An 18700-nucleotide genomic window follows, 5' to 3' on the forward strand; every position below is an offset into this window, starting at 1 on the left:
TACTATGGGTAATTTACAGCTTACAGTTTGGTACAGTTTGCACCATCACAAATTAATCTCTATATCCTTATCAGATCACACACACACCCCTAAAATTCAGTTAGCAGTAATATAGCTTGATGTTTATTAACTGTCAACAAACATCAAGAAACAGTAACTGGCAAAAGGGGACAAAGCAGGCAAAAATATGCAGAATGACAGCCAAAATGTTACATTATCTATAATTTATACATCATAAAAACAGACAGAACTGTGCAGCGCCACTAGAAATAATGTTTCCAACTTATGACTGTTCATTTAATGCTCAAAGTTATGTCATGATGAAAAAAACAACTTATGACTGATTTTCACACAACTGTCACAGCATCTCTGTAGTCACACAATTAAAATTTAGGTACTTGAAAACAGGCATATTTTTATGACTGTTGTAGCATCCCAGATCACATGACTGCCATTTGTAACTTTCCCAAAGTTTCTGACAAGCAAAATCAAGGGTGAAATTGGATTCACATCTCTGTAGCTAGGACGCTGAGCTTGTCAATCAGAAGATCGGCAGTTTGGCGGGTCGAATCCCGAGTGCCGCGTAGCAGAGTGAGCGCCTGTTACTCGTCCCAGCTTCTGCCAACCTAGCAGTTCGAAAGCACGTAAAAATGCAAGTAGAAAAATAGGGACCACTACGGTGGGAAGGTAACAGCGTTCCGTGCGCCTTTGGCGTCTAGTCATGCCGGCCACATGACCATGGAGACGTCCTCGGACAAGCGCTGGCTCTTCGGCTTTGAAACGGAGATGAGCACTGGCCCCTAGAGTTGGAAACGACTAGCACGCATCCAACAGTGCAGGCAAAATGTTTTTTCACAGAATAATATCAAAGCCTACAACAGAACTGTATGAATATTACAGATAATCATCCACATCAGTTTTTAATCTGAACTTTCCTTAGGGTGATCAATTGATCCAAAAAGCTGTTTTTGTCAGATAGTCATAGGAATTTGTTCTCTGCTGCTATCTGACCTTAGAGATTTGTTTAGTATCACAATATTTTAATGGGTGTAGTAAAAAGCGTGAATTCAGCTCTACAAAAACTTAAGTCCAAACTAATACCACAGTACAAAACACAAAATTGTTACCACTTTAAAAATTACCTGTATTTTTGTTTGTGGCATAAAGGTCTAGCAATCTTTACAATGGGGAATCATTGTGATTTTGTTGTATATTAATCTTGGCTTAAAGACATCAGTCTTACTGAGTGAAGTCAGCAATTATTTTATATTATTATTTTTTTATTAAGAGGTAGGTTGCTTTACGATTCTTCTTTTTGTTTTGTGAACTATCTAGTATCTTATGATTGAGACAACATATGCATCATTCAAACAAGCCATGTAAAAATACAGGATGGAATTCTGGCATATATATAAAACAAGGTAAATGACTCCCTGTGGATTTTATTCCGTAAGGCATTGCCAATTATGGGGGGGGGGGCGGTCCTCACCTCCGTTTCAAGACCATTGAGCCAGTGCTTTCTGAAAACATTTCTGTGGTCATGTCACTGGCACTGTTACCTGAAGTGATACTCATTTATCTACTCCATTTGCATGCTTTCAAACTGCTAAGTTGGCAGGAGCTAGGCGAGTATGGGAGCTCACCCCATCATGTGGCACTCAGGTCTCAAACCTGGGCCATCAATGTTCCAGCCACACAAGCCCAGCATCTTAACCACTGAGCCACATTCTGGCATATGTAGACTTGCTCAAGTATATTATCAGGCACTAGAAAACTGTTTCTCAACTGTGGCAATTTAAGCTGGGTGTATTTCAGCTCCCAGCATGGTGGCTGAGGAGTTCTAGAAACTAAAGTCTTCATATCTGAAAGTTGCTAAGGATGCAAAATATTGCACTAGAACAGAGTGCAGCTATAGGCCAAGATCATGCTTCCTAAATAACCTTATCAAATATAAAACTAATTCTTCTATATTAAGAATAGAATTCTATCATTATCCCATATCTGTTAATTCTTAGCAGCAATGTCTTACTGATCTCAGAAATTGTTTTAGCTCCCAAGCAGACTTATATCAACCATACGTCTATTTTTCCAAATGTTTTCTGGTTTTTATGTTTGTTACAGATTTTGTAATTATTGTGTGTTGGTACTTATATTTTGTGCTCTTCTAAAATGATGTATAAATGAAACAAACTCATGAGCAGACTTAGCATATGAACTGAGCCAGTAGTCTAGCTGCTTAGGACAGATACATGAAGCCACCACATATATAAAGCTGGCCTTTAAGAAATCCACTCCTGAAAATAATCTTTATCCTGTGTGAGCAACTGCAGATCCAAGTGCCTTCTTTCATGGGACTGACTAGATTAAGATGTGGTATGTATTTAACTTAGCTTTTTTCTTGAATCTCGAGACTTATATAGAGCCGTGGTGGCACAGTGGTTAGAAAGCAGTACTACAAGCTAACTCACTGCTCACTCCAGTTTTGAGTATTACCGGCTCAAGGTTGGCTCAGCCTTCCATCCTTCCGAGGTTGGTAAAATGAGGACCCAGACTGTTGGGGGAAACACGCTGACTCTCTAAACTGCTTCAAGGGCTGGAAAGCACTGTGAAGCGGTATATAAGTCTAAGTGCTATTTTTTTTATCCCATTTATATCCCGCCCTTCTCCGAAGACTCAGGACGGCTTACAATCTAAGAAGCACAAATCAATGTGCTTAGCTATTGCTGTTATGTATTATAAGATCTTGTCTTTGCTTCATTGTTCTGGTGTTCGTCAAGCACAGCATTTCCTCTGGATGATTAGGTCATTTTCTATAGCAGTGATACACAATTTAGTTTATGATTTTCTACATATAGCTATACTGTAAGTGTCCCTTGTCATTTGTAATAATTTGTAGTAATTCAATTATCTAGGGGGCTACAAACTTCTTTTTGCACAGGTCTTTAAAAAAATTAGGTAGCTTCAAAATTGGGGGAAGAGATCATGCCAAAAATTCTGTTTGGGTTCCCGTAATTGGAAATAATGTCTAATGCTACCACTCATTTGAGGATCTTTATGCAAAATAAAATTTCCACAAAGGAAAATTGGTGCTTATTAGCTAAAATTAAGATATTCTGGTGTTCAGTTTGTTTTATTGAATTAAATATTAGTACATTGAAATCTACAAATTATAAGTCCCCCCCGTTTTTTCTATGCATTCTTCTGCAAGAATATTATAAGCATACAACTTAGTAGACTTCTACATGTTCAATTTACCCTTCTCTTCATAAGAAAAATGGTTTAGCTGTTGCTTTTAAAAAATAAAAACTAATAAAAAAGAAAATTTATTTATGAGGCCACATTCAGAAATATGCCTTATAGGTTTGACTGAATATTGATGGCTCTCTTGAGACTGCAGAACTTTGGCTGATCTCAGTATGTTAAGCCACAGAAATGATTTTACTTATTACTATTATAATCAAAATTCCTAATAAAATTATATTAAAAATGATTTTACTTAAAACTGAAGATCACTCCCTTGATCCAGCAAGAGATTCTTGCATGCAAGTAGTTTTCTAATTACAAAACAGAATGAGAATCCAAAACATCTGGCATAGTAAATAAAATATTTTGAAAAGTATTATGTGAGGAGCACATCTAGAAAAGTTCTTACTCAAAACATACAGGGTTGACATAATTTGTGAACCAAAAATTTCTCTTCATTATTTCAGTATTAAAGCATTCTCCTGAAATTTCACATTTAGACTAGGCTTCTCTCAGCTCCAACAATTAGCTTTGCTTCAAGCTACAGTTGCAAGAAAAAGTATGTGAACCCTTTGGGATTATGTGGTTTTTTGCATGAATTGGCCATAAAATGCGCTCTAAACATCATGTAAGTCACAACAATAGAAAAACACAGTCTGCTTAAAATAATACTACACAAACATTAGCTGTTGTCATGTTTTAATTGAAGATAAGATGGAAACATTCACAGTGCAGGGTGGAAAAAGTATGTGAACCTTTGGACTTAATAACTAGTTGACCCTCCTTTGGCAGCAATAACCTCAACCAAACGTTTCCTGTAGTTGCAGATCAGACCTGCACAACGATCTGGAGTAATTTTGGACCACTCCTCTGCACAAAACTGTTTCAGTGCAGCAATATTCTTGGAATGTCTGGTGTGAATCGCTCTCTTAAGGTCATGCCACAGCATTTCAATCGGGTTGAGGTCAGGACTCTGACTGGGCCACTCCAGAAGGCGTATTCTGTTCTGTTGAAGCCATTGTTTTGTTGAATTACTTGTATGCTTTGGGTCATTGTCCTGTTTGAAGTTTGCAAAAGAGCACCTGAATGACAGCACTACTGGCACAATATACTGTGGACAGATGAAACCAAAATTGAGTTGTTTGGGAAAAACACACAACACTATGTGTGGAGAAAAAAAGGCACAGCACACCAACATCAAAACCTCATCCCCACTGTGAAACATGGCGGAGGGAGCATCATGGTTTGGGGCTGCTTTGCTGCCTCAGGGCCTGGACGGATTGTTGTCATTGATGGGAAAATGAATTCCAGAGTTTATCAGGACATTTTGCAGGAAAACGTACGACCATCTGTCCACCAACTGAAGCTCCGCAGAGGATGGGTGATGCAACAGGACAATGACCCAAAGCATACAAGTAATTCAACAAAACAATGGCTTCAACAGAACAGAATACGCCTTCTGGAGTGGCCCAGTCAGAGTCCTGACCTCAACCCGATTGAAATGCTGTGGCATGAACTTAAGAGAGCGATTCACACCAGTCATCCCAAGAATATTGCTACACTGAAACAGTTTTGTGCAGAGGAGTGGTCCAAAATTACTCCAGATCGTTGTGCAGGTCTGATCTGCAACTACAGGAAACATTTGGTTGAGGTTATTGCTGCCAAAGGAGGGTCAACCAGTTATTAAGTCCAAAGGTTCACATACTTTTTCCACCCTGCACTGTGAATGTTTCCATCTTCAATTAAAACATGACAACAGCTAATGTTTGTGTAGTATTATTTTAAGCAGACTGTTTTTCTATTGTTGTGACTTACATGACATTTAGAGCGCATTTTATGGCCAATTCATGCAAAAAAACCACATAATCCCAAAGGGTTCACAGACTTTTTCTTGCAACTGTATGTCTAAATTTGTGGCCTAGCAGCTTACATACTAAAACAGCTAAAAGTCTTGTACAAAATTATTCCTCAGGGACCAAAAATAAAGAGTGAAATTTTCTCTTTATGTAATTCAGATTTAAATCATTGCCATATTTGTCTGGCAATATGATAGATGGAAATAATTTATTTTGTTGATTTTTGGTGGGAACTTGTTTTGTGACAGTATACTTCAGATTTCCATATCATACAGTCTCATAATTTAAAGAAAATTATAAGCATCCAAAAGGTTTTTGTTCAACTGGGCAACCACAACAAGCTCTGAATTCAATATGTCAAGCAGCTTTTTTTAAAAAGAAATATTATTACCCTCTAGGGCAGCACCACAATGAAATTCTCAAAATAACTCTTTTTCCTAAATCTGTCCTCAAGCAATCAGGTATCTTTCAGCTCAGCTGGGACATCCACTTATACAATAGAAAAAAATTCTTTACATATATAAACAAAAAGGGTGAAGGGGAAACAGGGTTGCATGAAGCAGGTTGCAAGTTTGTAGAGCCCCAAGTTTTGCTACAACGTATCTTGGAGATGGGAAATACCACAGCCCAAGTTTGTAACAGGACCACACAAAGCAAGATAAATGTGGGCCGATGCAAGTTATTTGACGTCATTCAGTAGCTGCAATTCAAAGACTTGCAGGTGTTCCTTAAACCGCCGATGGGCATCAGCACTGTGTGGCCGCCGTTCACGCTGCAACTCGCAGATGCGCAGACGGAGTCTCTGCTCACGACGCCGGCAAGCTTGCAGCTGCCGCTGTGCTTTTCCTAGAGCATCAAGTGCTGCCTCAGCCCGCCTCTTCCAGAGCAAGGCACTACCCACCTGGTAGCTGTGCTCATTCTGGATGTAGGCACCAGCTGGGGGTGGGAGTCGCAGCATGTAGAGGGAGAGAGAAACGGCTTGAGATGGATCCCCTACAGATTCTGGGAGAGCTGGAGATTGAGAAGCCTCTTCTTGGCCAGTGGCAGCTGGTAATTGTTCCAGGGGTATGTCTGACAAAGTAGCCAAATTTTCTGGTTCCGACCCTGGAAGATTGGGCTGGCTTCGAGGCCCACCAGTAGTGGGAGCAGCCCCAGGACTTGACAGCTCTTGCATGGGGAAGCAAGAGACGTCCATACACAATGGAGTTGTCTCCTCTGCAGAGCAGAGTCCACATCTGTGAATAGAATTGAGGTCAGGTGAGAAATAGCAGCTGCATAAGCTATGACACAGAGTAACCAGCAGCGAAAACATGACGGCAGATACAGGATGCCCATATGAGACATATTCTCCCTATAGGCTAAAGGAGCCAATATGGAGTGAGGCTTGGGCATGGAAAACAAGGAATTTTCTAGGCAGCCCCGAGTATCCCTTGCAACATAAAAAGATATGGATACGTGTGAGAGGGAAAAAAAAACAAATGATTCAATTAAGCCACTAAATTATATTCCAGGACTGATGTTTTCCCCATTTTTAATATTCTTAATTAATATTTTCCTCTCTGGTTCCAATCTCAGATTTCACAATTCCATTCTGTTATACACAAAATATGTTAATGTATTAATGGCTGAATATATTATGCCTTTTATGCTTTTTACTCTTTATCAAAAAATAAGCATCACTGATAGCCGTGACTTACTTCTAAATAAATATGCACACAGTTACATAGGACACGAGGTCAGAAGAGCACTACTCACCTCTGCTTCAGTGGATATTTTGCAGGTTTGGAACTGTTTAGTTTAGATTTCCGGCGTGGCTTTGCATGAGGCTCAAATATCGTAGGAACAGCCCCTTCCTTGAGACGATGATAGCCACTACAAAGGAAACAACCCCCACACATGCAAAGTTGTTACTGGTTGCAGAAAGCCCAGTATCTGGACTGTGGATTGCTGGAGGAGAAGGCAGATCTTCTGAGGGCTTCGGAATTAGCTAGCTACATTCTATTTTGAGTATTATTTGTCCAGTTTATATACAGATGTATTAAATAAACCAAAGTAATTAACTTTGGCAACATATATTTAGCCCTTTCCTTTAGAGATAATTCTGTTTGCTGTCTATAGCTCAGAAAACGTGTACTGAAATAACGTCTATCAAGTTAAGTCTATGATCTATTTTGGCAATACCATCTAGTATAACTATCCAAGATCTTTTTAGTGCAAGATTTCACTCACACTTTTTTCAAATGGACTTTTTTTGGGGGGGGGAGGGTAAGAGAAGAATTCAGTTTTAGTGTTATACATAAGTCTGTAGTTGGTCACCCTAAGGATCTGACATTCTAGGAAAGAAAAATCCCCTTGATTTCCGACTGGAATCAAGTTTAGAATATGGAAAACACATTCTAAATTTTTAGAATACAACTCAGATTGGTATTTTAATCTTTTCATCTCTGGAAAAATATATTAAACTGAAATCTGATCATCTTTAATTAACCAACTGGTTCCTGGTCCTTCAACACTGGCGATTTTCTTAAGTACCTTTCAGGTCACTTTGACTTCCCTTCCTTAGTCTTACTCTCTGCTATCTTAGCAGGTAGAAACACACGGCTCACCTTTCCTGGGTCTGGAAACTCAGCAGGGTTAAGTCTGGTTAGTACTAATGTGAAACTGTCAACAAAAGTGTGTATAGTCAAGGCTATGGTCTTCCCAGTTGCAATGTAAGGCAGTGAAAGTTGGACCATAAGAAAGGCTGAGTGTCAAAGAATTGAGGCCTTTGAACTGTGGTGCTGGAGAAGACTCCTGCGAGTCCCTTGGACTGCAAGGCGATCAAACCGGTCAGTCCTAGAGGAGATCAACCCTGACTGCTCTTTAGAAGGCCAGATCCTGAAGCTGAAACTCAAATACTTTGGCCACCTGATGAGAAGGAAGGACTCACTGGAGAAGAGCCTAATGCTGGGAAATATTGAAGGCAATAGAAGAAGGGGACGGCAGAGAATGAGGTGGCTGGATGGAGTGACTGAAGCAGTAGGCGTGAGCTTAAATGGACTCCAGAAGATGGTAGAGGACAGGAAGGCCTGGAGGAACGTTGTCTATAGGGTTGCGATGGATCGGACACGACTTCGCAGCTAACAACAACAACAACAATGTGAAACTAGTACCATGCCATACCTAAAGTTGGCATGAAAGCAAGGTGGACAAAAAGCCAGGGATCTTGTTTAAAATATTCCTTTGGGAGATAGAAAAGAAAGAGCCAAATCTTTAAAGAAATAAAGAAAAACATGTCACCTAAACAAAAACAAAAGAACTTGGGCCTGAGAACATGGGAAGCTTCTCCTCAAATCCTATCAACAGCTATCAGATTTGAAAACCAACAAAGCAAGAATTGCTGCCAGTCTTGTTAATCAATAAAGCAAGGACTTTTAGGGCCTGAAGCCCACCATCTCTTTGAGTCATCTTTGGAAGCAGACTTGGCAACTTCTGCCCCTCTACCTAGTGCCTGGCAGATCATAGAAGACATGGGTAAGTGAATAAGAATGTGAGTGTGTGCAAGAAAGAAAGAAGTGAGTTTTAGTCCTGTTTTTTTGGTGATTTAGATCAGTCATTCTTTCAGCCCAACCCTTCTCAAAGGGCTGTTGTGAGGAAAATAGGAGGAAGATATAGGTATATTTGCTACCTTGAATTATTTGTAAAAATAATAGACAGGATAAAAATAAGCTTTGCTGTTACTCCAAATTCGCTTGGTCTCTCTTATTTCAAAGAACCAGTTGTGCTTCAATGTTCAGTTGAAAGTGACTTAAGTGTAGCTGTTGACCAGGGCTGTGAATGTGTGAGCAAGAGAGCATAAGCCAAGCCTGGGAGTGCATGTAGCACTTAGGATAGGGAATTATGGAATAGCACCATGACTGTAGAGTAGGTGGGAAAGATCAAAACATATCCTAGAAAGGACAATGGTAAATCACTTTCAAACCACCAAGAAAATTACATGCCTACAAAAATCACCAGCGGTTGATCTTGACTTGAATGAGACTGTTAACTTTTCAGCTTTAAAATGCATCTCAAGGTAATCCTTTGGGTGTGTGGACCCCTTTGGAATGGTCATATCACGCTGTGTCTGTTTTCACAAATTTGTCAGAGTTGATGAGATTAATAGTCAGTGCATTTCCCACCTTATCTTATCTCTGGGCAGTAAAGTAGGGAAGCATTTCTAGAGAAAGCACTGGGCTATGCGCTCCAGCCTTTAATTTTTTTAAAAAAAGGCTTGTGAGTTGTTTCCCCACATTCATAGTATTTTAAAAATAAAAGTCAGATGGAACCGATATCCTGGAAGGATATTGTCTATATTGATGTACATTACTATCCTACTGCAAACTGTTTACTTTAATTCTGCATGCTTTTTAATGTTTTTCACTATTTTAATTACCTACCTGGTGCCCACTAGCTCAAAGCAATTCTTCTCAAAGTGTTTGGAGCAAAAGTAAACATATTTAGAGGCAGGGTCCCAGAGACCCTGCCCACTCATGTCCTTTCGCTGACAATTCTCCAACCATGCGGTTCGGCGTGGATTGTCCTTTGGCAATCTGTGAGAAGAGATATTAAGTGATTAACTCATTGGAGACCAGAGGTCATATGCAATATTATGCACATTTTCCCCCAAGCTCTAGTAAAATAGTTCTGATGGCAATGTGGCTGCCTCTGAAGATCATCTAATGGGAGACTATTGGGTTTCTTGTATAGTTGGTGGGCCACTGTGAGAACAGACTACTGGATTAAGTGGGCCTGGGGTCTGACCCAGCAGGGCACAGTGTATGTTCTTACATTCGTGGTTTTGGGATGGGGTATCATCAGTACGCTGATGATACCCAACTTCTTTTCTCCACCCCGAAATAACCCAGTGATGCCCTCGCTGTGATGTCCCGCTGCCTGGAGGCGGTCTGGGTCTCAATCCTGCCAAGACTGAGTGGCTGTGCATACCGGCATCTCGGGTTAACCAGACTATTCCATCTCTAACGATGGGGGGGTGAGGTGTTACCCCCCGTTAATAGGGCTCGCAACTTGGGTGTCCTCCTGGATTCACGGCTCAGTTTTGAAGACCATATAGGAGCTGTGACCAGGGGGGCTTTTGCCCAGGTTCGCCTGGTGTGCCAGTTGCGACCCTATCTGGACCGAGATGCCCTACGCACAGTCACTCATGCGCTCGTGACCTCCTGTTTAGACTATTGCAACGCTCTCTACATGGGGCTGCCCTTGAGGACCACTCGGAGGCTTCAGCTGGTGCAAAATGAAGCCGCGCGAGTTGTGATGGGGGTTTCCCGTTACTCCCATGTAACACCTCTGCTCCGCGAGCTGCATTGGCTTCCAGTTGCCCTCCGGGTGAGATTCAAGGTGCTGGTGATGACCTATAAGGCCCTAAATGGCTTGGGTCCAGGATATCTGAGGGAACACCTGCTGTCGGCATCAAGTTCCCTTCGTCCTGTGCGCTCCCACAGGGAAGGCCTTCTCAGGGTGCCGCCGGTAAAAGAATGCTGGCGGATAACACCCAGGGGGAGGGCCTTCTCTGTGGGGGCACCTGCCCTTTGGAACCAGCTGCCCATGGAGCTTAGGACTGCCCCTGACCTTCGATCATTTCGCCGAGACCTGAAGACCTGGCTCTTCGAGCTTTCCGGCCCAGGCTGAGTTTTAATTGGGGTTTTATATTTTTTCAGGGATTTAATTTAATCTTTTTTAATTGTTCCTAATTTTTGTATCGATGTTTTATATACCCTGTAAACCGCCCTGAGTCCTAAGGGAAAGGGCGGTATATAAATTCAATAAATTCAAATTCAATTCTTTAAAATCACTGATCCTACAAAGCTTCATTTTATGATGATGAGATATAATAGGATGCTGCAATTTTTAACCAGACTAATCCTACCAGGTTTCAGCTTAATAAGGGAATAGGAGTCTGGGAGGGCAAAGAATAAAATCATTTCTCACCGATGGAAAGAAATGCCTCGATTACGTGTTTCAGGTGTATCACGAGTGCAACAGCCAGTAGCAGAGCAGTGACGGGGCATCTGCAAGAGAAAAAAAAGCACATAACTCTTATTATTTTGAGGATTAAGATACATTTTTTCTTAAGAAAAGTCAGGTAACTAGAAGACTTCAGAACTTGGCTAAAATCCTAATATTCTGTACAACAATTGTTGAAAGCAGAACTATGTGTAGTTTGCAGAATGGTTTAGAGCTACATTGTAATCAGTCGAAGAGTACTGAAACCACAGTCTATTAATTAGCTGCCAGAGATATTGTTCATTCATTACTCTGGCTTGCAAAATATATCAGCAAATTGTGCAAACTTTGTCATCTATCTTTTCAACATATCTTTGAAACCAAGAGTCTGACAAAGTTGAGTATTTTGACATATACTATACTTTTATAAATTTTGGGATATTTTCAATAAAAATAAAGAGAACAACTATTTTTCCTGGGATTTGGTAACTGCACTGTATGCCATGCCAGATTAATGTATGAAAATCATTCCTGGGCGTTGACAATGTGCATTAGCATTAATTTTTAAAAATGAACATCCATGTAGTTCAGATTTAAGGAAGCCTTTAACAGGAAGAATTCTCCTTGCTAACAACCCAGTCATGTTGGTAGATACTTGAAGATTATTTAGAGACCTTCATGCTTCTGTTGCCTGCCATTTTAAATACCATTGATGCCGCAATTCCAAGACTGGGTTTGCATTTTATTAAGCTTTGCTTTGAATAGGCCATGGTTTCTAGAATAAGTGACAACATAAATGCAACTTGCAACAAGTTCGTACAACAGGTATGAACACAAACAAGGCGCTAATTGCACCTAGCTGACCTTGAAAGCTTAATAAATTTGGGGCTAGCTTGCATTTGGATGGGGGACCACCAGGAAATCCGGGGCCACGAGGAAGACACATCGGAGAAAAGCAGTGGCCACCCTCATCATTACCACTGCCAAGAAAACGTGCCAGACATGCAACATCGTAACCAGGCTCACTCTAGAGCCGTATTATAAAGAAAAAAGGACGGGGAGCGCCGAGGGAATCTTCCTTCGTCTCAGGTCCAGCCGCAAAGCATGGGTGCGTGTGTGCTTTTGTGTGCGTTTGTGTGTGTGTAAGCATGGGGCATAAATGGGGCGTGGCTACAGCAGCCCGCTCTTTTCTCTTCTTCCCCTCCCCCCCCCCGCAGCCCTCCTGGAGGGGAGAAGAGCAGCTGGGGCGACAGGGCTGAAGTGACACGCCGCCGTACTCGGGGGTTGCGAAGCCCGCGCAAAAACAGCTGCGGAAGGGCATCACGGGACTCCGCGGCATCTCCCCCCGCTCTTTCTCCGTGGGTCACCTCACCTCCCCACTCCCATTGCTCGAGACACCGCCGCCGCGGCTTGAAAGCTGAAGCGGAAAGGAGGATCGCGGCTCTTCTCGCGATAAAGGGAAGCTCGAGTCCGGCATAGAGATAGAAACGTTTAGAGGCCCCCAGTCTCCGTTCCCGAGTCGGTCTTTCGTACACGAAAGATCTTTCGTGGATTGTCCCATCTGGGCTGTAGAGAGAAGGGGGATCCTTTCGATGGCCTTCATCGGATACCGAAAACCCTTAGCTGCCTTTCAGTGGTCGTCAGAAATTTTTGTAATTCTCGGGTGGAGTAGCTCTGATTTTTAGCCATTGGGAACATAAAGGCATTCGTTTCTTTTACCTAATAAGGAAGCTACTTACAAGAAATTACAAAAGCTAAGGTAGAAAAAGGCAGCGTATTTTTTAAACAGGATGTCTTGGTAGTAAATGCTTTTCCCCCGGTTTACTACAACTTCCTTTTCTTCTTTGGTTTGCATTTGTTGCTTATCCGGAAGAACAGTGTGATTGGTGTGTATCTTTGTTTGGGAAGTGCTGTTCTCTATATTACTATCTCTAGGCAGGTACCGGCTCTTTAGCAACCACACTCCCTTCTAGCCAATCCCCGCTTAATCTGTTGCCTTCCGCCAGTCAATCCCAGCCTCCTAACTTTTATTATCAAACTAGGACCAATTAAAAGCCTCCGGGCTGTACAAAGTCGGATTCAATTTTTAAAAGGGTTGGGAAGTGGGGATCATATAAGGAGGACAGGAAAAATATAAATCAAATAGTATCATGTTCTCTTTTTTTTAAGCAAGTGGTTTTTAGAATTTCTAGGTAACGTTAGAAAGATAAATGTATGGCCCATTCAGTCTATGGTTTGAAGAAATGATTACACATGCCGCCTATTAGCAGATTTCCTATAGATAACAGATTTTGTCTTTTTGCTTATTTTAAAAGCAATAAAAACTTATTAAAAACACTATGTACATATAGTGCATTTTTTTACCAAGACATCACCATTGGTTAAAGAAACACAGAGAAGCATCTATATTTCTTATTAGAATAATAACAGAATAATAATTTTAAAAAGAATTCTAGCCTCTAAAATGGTAGAGGTAGGCAGATAGTATTTATTGTGATAGAAATTACTTTTAAACCATTTTGGTAAGAATTGTAGGAAGAAAAGTCTTCATAGTTCCATCCAAGCCAGGGATAAACAACATGGAGACTGCTTTGGGAAGAGAGTTACAGTTTATTACAGAAGAAAGCCAGACAGCAAGATGGATCCAGGAGAAAAAGGACTGACCACATGTGGGTAGTGGGTTTTTATACCCACTGGACTCTATTTGGATTTATTTCCAGTTCCTGTTTGGGGCTATTTCCTGTGTGTCCTGAGTCCAGATGTGCCCTTCTAGAAATCTTGCTGGTTGTATGTCCCAGCCCCTGCTTCCCTGGAGCTGGGGTATGTCTTTGTTAAGCCTTGTCTACCTAAGCTCCTGGCTCCAACCTTCTTGATGGCTCACATTTGCATGTCTATAGAACTGGTTTTCCACTTGGGGGGGGAAGGAGACCTGAGACTATTAAGAAAACTGGGCATGCTTTCCTGGTTCTTCAATTTCTTTTTAGGAAATATATTTTTCTGCCCTTTTAATATTTCCTTCTCTGGGGAGCTGACTTCCCTCAATCCTCCCTTTGTGCCATAATGGTGTGGGTGACACACTTTTACTGGCACAAGATTAAAATTGGTCTGGTCAATAGATACTTGGTGAAAAAAAAGCTTTAAATTGTTAATGCAAAAAGAAGAAAAACACTAATGGAAGCAACAGAAAAAGATCGCTGCCCATAAAGTTCTAAAACTCAGGGCAAAAATTTGGTGGAAAAGAAATTTATAGTTACCAATATTCTATGCCAATTATTTTTGAATGTTGGATGTCACCTTTAGCTTCCAGTCAGGTTTGCATTCCTCCCAAAATTCTTCACAGCCATGGTTTGCCTCGGTACATAACCACTGGCTGCCCATTTTCAAGAGTTGTTTCCTGCCTTAGCTTTTAGTTCAATGCATCCAGGTTTGTAATGTCCAATTGAGGCTGGCCAGTATGCAAACTAGGCTATTAAATTCTTTAAATTGCACATAGTGAGCCCAATCTGAGTCCACCAGTGCAAGATATTCAGGGCTTAGATCTCTTTCCTGCTACATCAGTCATGGCATATGAATTGCAAATCACCTGAGGGGGCTGGTTCCCTCCCCCTTGGAATTTTGCTAGAGGCTGTTCCTACAGAGTTTTAAGGACACAGGGCAAGAATCAGGCTGGAGCTTTACTGAGGGTAAGTGGAAGGGATACTCAATGTGATTCTAAAGGGGTGTGTGTGTGTGCAGCTACTAATACAAACAGGCAATACAAACATTCTGGATAAATTTTCCCTCCCCCCATACAGAAGTCCCAAGGTGTTCAGGACTTGCTGTGCCAACTATTCCCAAATGCCATCTCTCCATAGATACATTCAACTGGCTTATTACAATACAAATGGAACAAGAAAGAAAACTTTACAATGAGTTTGCACCCTCCCTCATAGTCCTATTTTCTTCTAAGACTTCACATGGGGTCCCATGGCTCCTTCCTTCAGCTTTTCACAGGTATCTGGTGTTAGGTTCCAATAGACGATCACACCGTGAGGTTTAATGCAAGAACGTTTATTAACACAAGCATAAGTCAACTGGCAATTAACCGTTTAAACTCCCCCTTATATAGTCAGCTACATTCAAACAGTGGCCAATCCCCAGCCCGGAAACTCCCGCCTAAATTGCAATAGCCAATAATTGCACTCAGAGCTTCCCGCTTCTAGAAAGTCCCTTTTAATTAATCTACAGACACAACACCCCTTCCCCCCCCACTAATGTTATTTATTAACATAGTCTCTCAGATATGATGGTGGCTTGTGAACCCTGGTAGGGTATCTATTACTCTTGTTGGCAACCGTCTCATTTGCTGTCTGGCTATTGGCACTTGTCCCAGCTGTTTGGGCCAAGGGCTCTGATGATACAATGTTAGTGTTTTGTTGTTGTTGAGTTTGTTGTTGCTGAGTTTGTTGGTGTTCTGGACCCGTATGAGATGCACTTGGGCTACCCCTTGGAATCAACTCCCAGTCATCATTGCCCCCCTGAGACACTACGTTTGGTAGCCTGGATTGTGTTTCAACTCCACCCTCACCGTCCCTGGTAATTGTTGAGCTCAGGCGGTCAGGACTGAATATGACATCTTGAGCCTGTGTGTATTGGCCCACATCATTTTTTACAATATCAATTTCTGGGGCCCTTTTCCTTAATTGGTCGATATGTCTCTTAATCACTCTATTCCCTTCCCCCTCAATAGAATAGGACAATGGTCCCGTGACATCAGTGACCACTCCCGGTACCCATTTGTCACCCGGACCATAGTTCCTGGCCCACACTAAGTCACCAATGTTGAGGGACCGGGTTGGTATAGCTGCCTCAGCTTCTGTGGGTAGTCTGTCAGGGTGAAGTCTGTCCAGCTTTGTTGTTAATCTTCTTCCCCACCTCATTTCAGCTGGGCTCTTCCCAGTGGCTGTGCAGGGTGTAGTATGCTGTGACAGAAGGAATTGTGCCAATCTCTGTTGCCAGTTGCTGCGGATGATGCGTTTCAGAGCGTCTTTTGTTGTTCGGACGTTGTGTTCAGCCAAGCCATTGGTGGACGGGTGAAAGGGTGCCGAAGTCATGTGCCTAATCCAATTGGCCTTGAGGAAATCCTGAAATTCAGCAGAGGTGAATTGGGGCCCATTGTCAGAGACAATCACGTCAGGTAACCCATGGGTGGCAAAGAGGCCCCTTAAAACCTGAATTGTTTTAGCTGATGACATAGTTTTAACAGGCACAACCTCCAACCACCGGGAAAAACTGTCTACCACAACTAGGAATGTTAGTCCTTGAAATGGGCCTGCGAAATCAATATGGATACGTGACCATGGATTCCTAGCCGCCTCCCATTTGTGTGTAGTAGTGTGAGCCTGTTCCGGCCTAGAACGTTGACATAGGTAGCAACCAGCTACGCACTCTTCAATTGCAGTGTCTAACCCAGGCCACCACAAATGGCTTCTAGCTAGAGCCTTCATGCGTACTATTCCTGGGTGATCATCATGTAATTCAGCTAATACTGACTTCCTTATGAATCTTAGGAATTACCACTCGGCTGCCCCACAACAAACATCCCAAATGAGATGATAATTCATCTTTTCTCCTAAAATAAGGTGTGAATTTAGGGTCTGGATTCTTATTGGGCCATCCCCCCTGAACCCATGCTGAAATTCTGTTAAGTGTTAGATCTTTCTTAGTGGCTATGGCAATGTCCTTTGCAGTTAATGGGCACTCAGGTATTTCATGTAATGACAGAATCTGACCCACTGGAGCAGGATCCCTCTCAGTGTCCGTTAATGGCAACCTGCTTAAGGCATCTGCATGGCCCATTTCCTTGCCCGGTCTATGTTTTAGGGAGAATGAGTATGCTGAGAGGAATATGGACCATCTAAGCATCCTAGGAGACATGATCTGAGGTGTCTGCTTATCAGTGGTGAACAATCCCAATAAGGGTTTGTGGTCAGTGTAAATGGTAAAGTTCCTACCATAAAGGTAATCATGGAACTTTTTTACACCTGCCACTATTGCTAAAGCTTCCCTGTCAATTTGGGCATAATTTCTTTCGGCTTTTGTAAGTGTTCTCGAATAATAAGCAATTGGCTTTTGTTGACCCTTGTCATCCATATGGCTAATGATAGCACCCACACCATAGGGTGAAGCATCACATGCTAAATAAATTGGCTTATTTTCAATAAAGTGTGTAACAGTGGAATGGCTAGACAAAATGTCCTACAAAGTTTGAAAACTGGTTCTATGTTTTTCTTGCCATTGCCAAGGGGTTTTCTTTTCTAAGAGTCTATGTAGTGGTTCAGCTATGGCAGCCTTATGTGGCAAAAATGTATGATAAAAATTGACTAATCTTAAAAAGGCTTGTAATTCAGCCTTATTCTTTGGTTCAGGTGCCAATTTAATTGCTTTAATTTTTTCAGTTGTTGGGTGAATGCCCTTCTCATCAATTCTAAACCCTAAAAATTCTGTTGATTTAACTCCTATAAAACATTTTTCCCTTTTTAATTTAAGTCCTGCAGCTCTAAATTTCCCCAGTACCTGTTCCAATCGGTCAGCTAATATTTCTTCAGTTTTTCCAGCAATCAGGACATCATCAAAGTAAGGGCATACACCAGGTATGCCCTTTAAGGTCCTCTCCATCACCTCTTGAAAGATGCCTGGAGCTGCTGCAATTCCAAATTGAAGCCTGTGAACTCGAAACGCTCCCTTGTGGGTTACAATCGTTTGGGCCTCGGCGGCTTCCTTAGACACGGTAAGCTGTAAATACCCCTGCGCCAAGTCGAGCTTGGCAAAGATGGCGCCGTCCTGGATCGTCGCGAGGACCTGCTTCACCGTTGGGACCGGGTAAGCGTGTTTTTTCATTCCTAAATTTAGAGTGGCCTTATAATCGGCACAAATCCTCACATCCCCATTAGGTTTAAGGGGTGTGACGATTGGTGTCTCCCACAGGCCTCCCTCGACCGGTTCAAGTACGCCTTGGCCTACAAGCTTATCAAGCTCGGCCTCGATTTTTTGTTTAAGGGCAAAAGGTACCCTCCGGGCCTTCAATCTAATCGGTTTTACAGCGGGGTCCAAATTAAAATTAATGGGGGGGCCTTTATATTTGCCTAAAGATCCATCAAATACGTCTGCGAATTCATCGCAAACAGATTTGAGGGTCTTACTTTGAATTGTATTTATTCCCCCTACCCAAATTCCTAAAGCAGGGAACCAATTAAGGCCTACTAAACTGGTCCTTTGGCTTTTGGTCACTAACAGGTCCAATGATCCATTGAACCCCTTATAACTAACCCTAATGGAGATTTTTCCCTTAATGCTTATGGGGGATTTTTGGAAATCGGCTAGCTGGATCCCTGTCGGTTTAAGCGGAATTTTGTGACCGCTTTCCCGTTCAATGTATTTCAGGGTTTCGAATGAAATTATTGATACTGAGGCCCCTGAGTCTACCTCCATTTTGCAGGGTATTCCTTGCAACTGGACTACGATTTTTAATTTAGGCCTCAGTACGTGATTTATTTTTTGTTGTCTTATGTGGTTGACTCTCGCCCCCTCCCCGCGTTTGGATTGTTGTGCCCTAGGTCTAAGGGTCTCTATGCCATGCT

The 18700-nt window shown here is 41.9% G+C and overlaps 1 protein-coding gene across 1 annotated transcript; it reads right to left on the minus strand.

Moving 5' to 3' along the window:
• Positions 1–109: 109 nt before the first annotated feature.
• On the minus strand, positions 110–12492 carry THAP7 (THAP domain containing 7). The gene is made up of 5 exons (XM_083379187.1): positions 12454–12492; positions 11067–11146; positions 9518–9670; positions 6855–6971; positions 110–6334 (listed from the first exon to the last, which is right to left on the minus strand). The coding sequence occupies exons 2-5, from the start codon at positions 11144–11146 to the stop codon at positions 5779–5781; spliced, it is 906 nt and encodes a 301-aa protein (XP_083235313.1). The 5' UTR covers positions 12454–12492; the 3' UTR covers positions 110–5778.
• Positions 12493–18700: the final 6208 nt, after the last annotated feature.

Source organism: Vipera ursinii (assembly GCF_947247035.1).
Source record: "Vipera ursinii genome assembly, chromosome: Z".
NCBI classification, from domain to species: domain Eukaryota; kingdom Metazoa; phylum Chordata; class Lepidosauria; order Squamata; family Viperidae; genus Vipera; species Vipera ursinii.

What these genes read in the sequence shown, in the direction of transcription:
- THAP7 (XM_083379187.1), bottom strand. Translation starts at nt 11,146, where the DNA reads ATGCCCCGTCACTGCTCTGCTACTGGCTGTTGCACTCGTGATACACCT. An exon ending in CGAGGCATTTCTTTCCATCG is followed by an intron (nt 9,671 to 11,066) that starts GTGAGAAATGAT and finishes CTCTTCTCACAG; the next exon opens with ATTGCCAAAGGACAATCCAC. An exon ending in TTTGAGCTAGTGGGCACCAG is followed by an intron (nt 6,972 to 9,517) that starts GTAGGTAATTAA and finishes TTTCCTTTGTAG; the next exon opens with TGGCTATCATCGTCTCAAGG.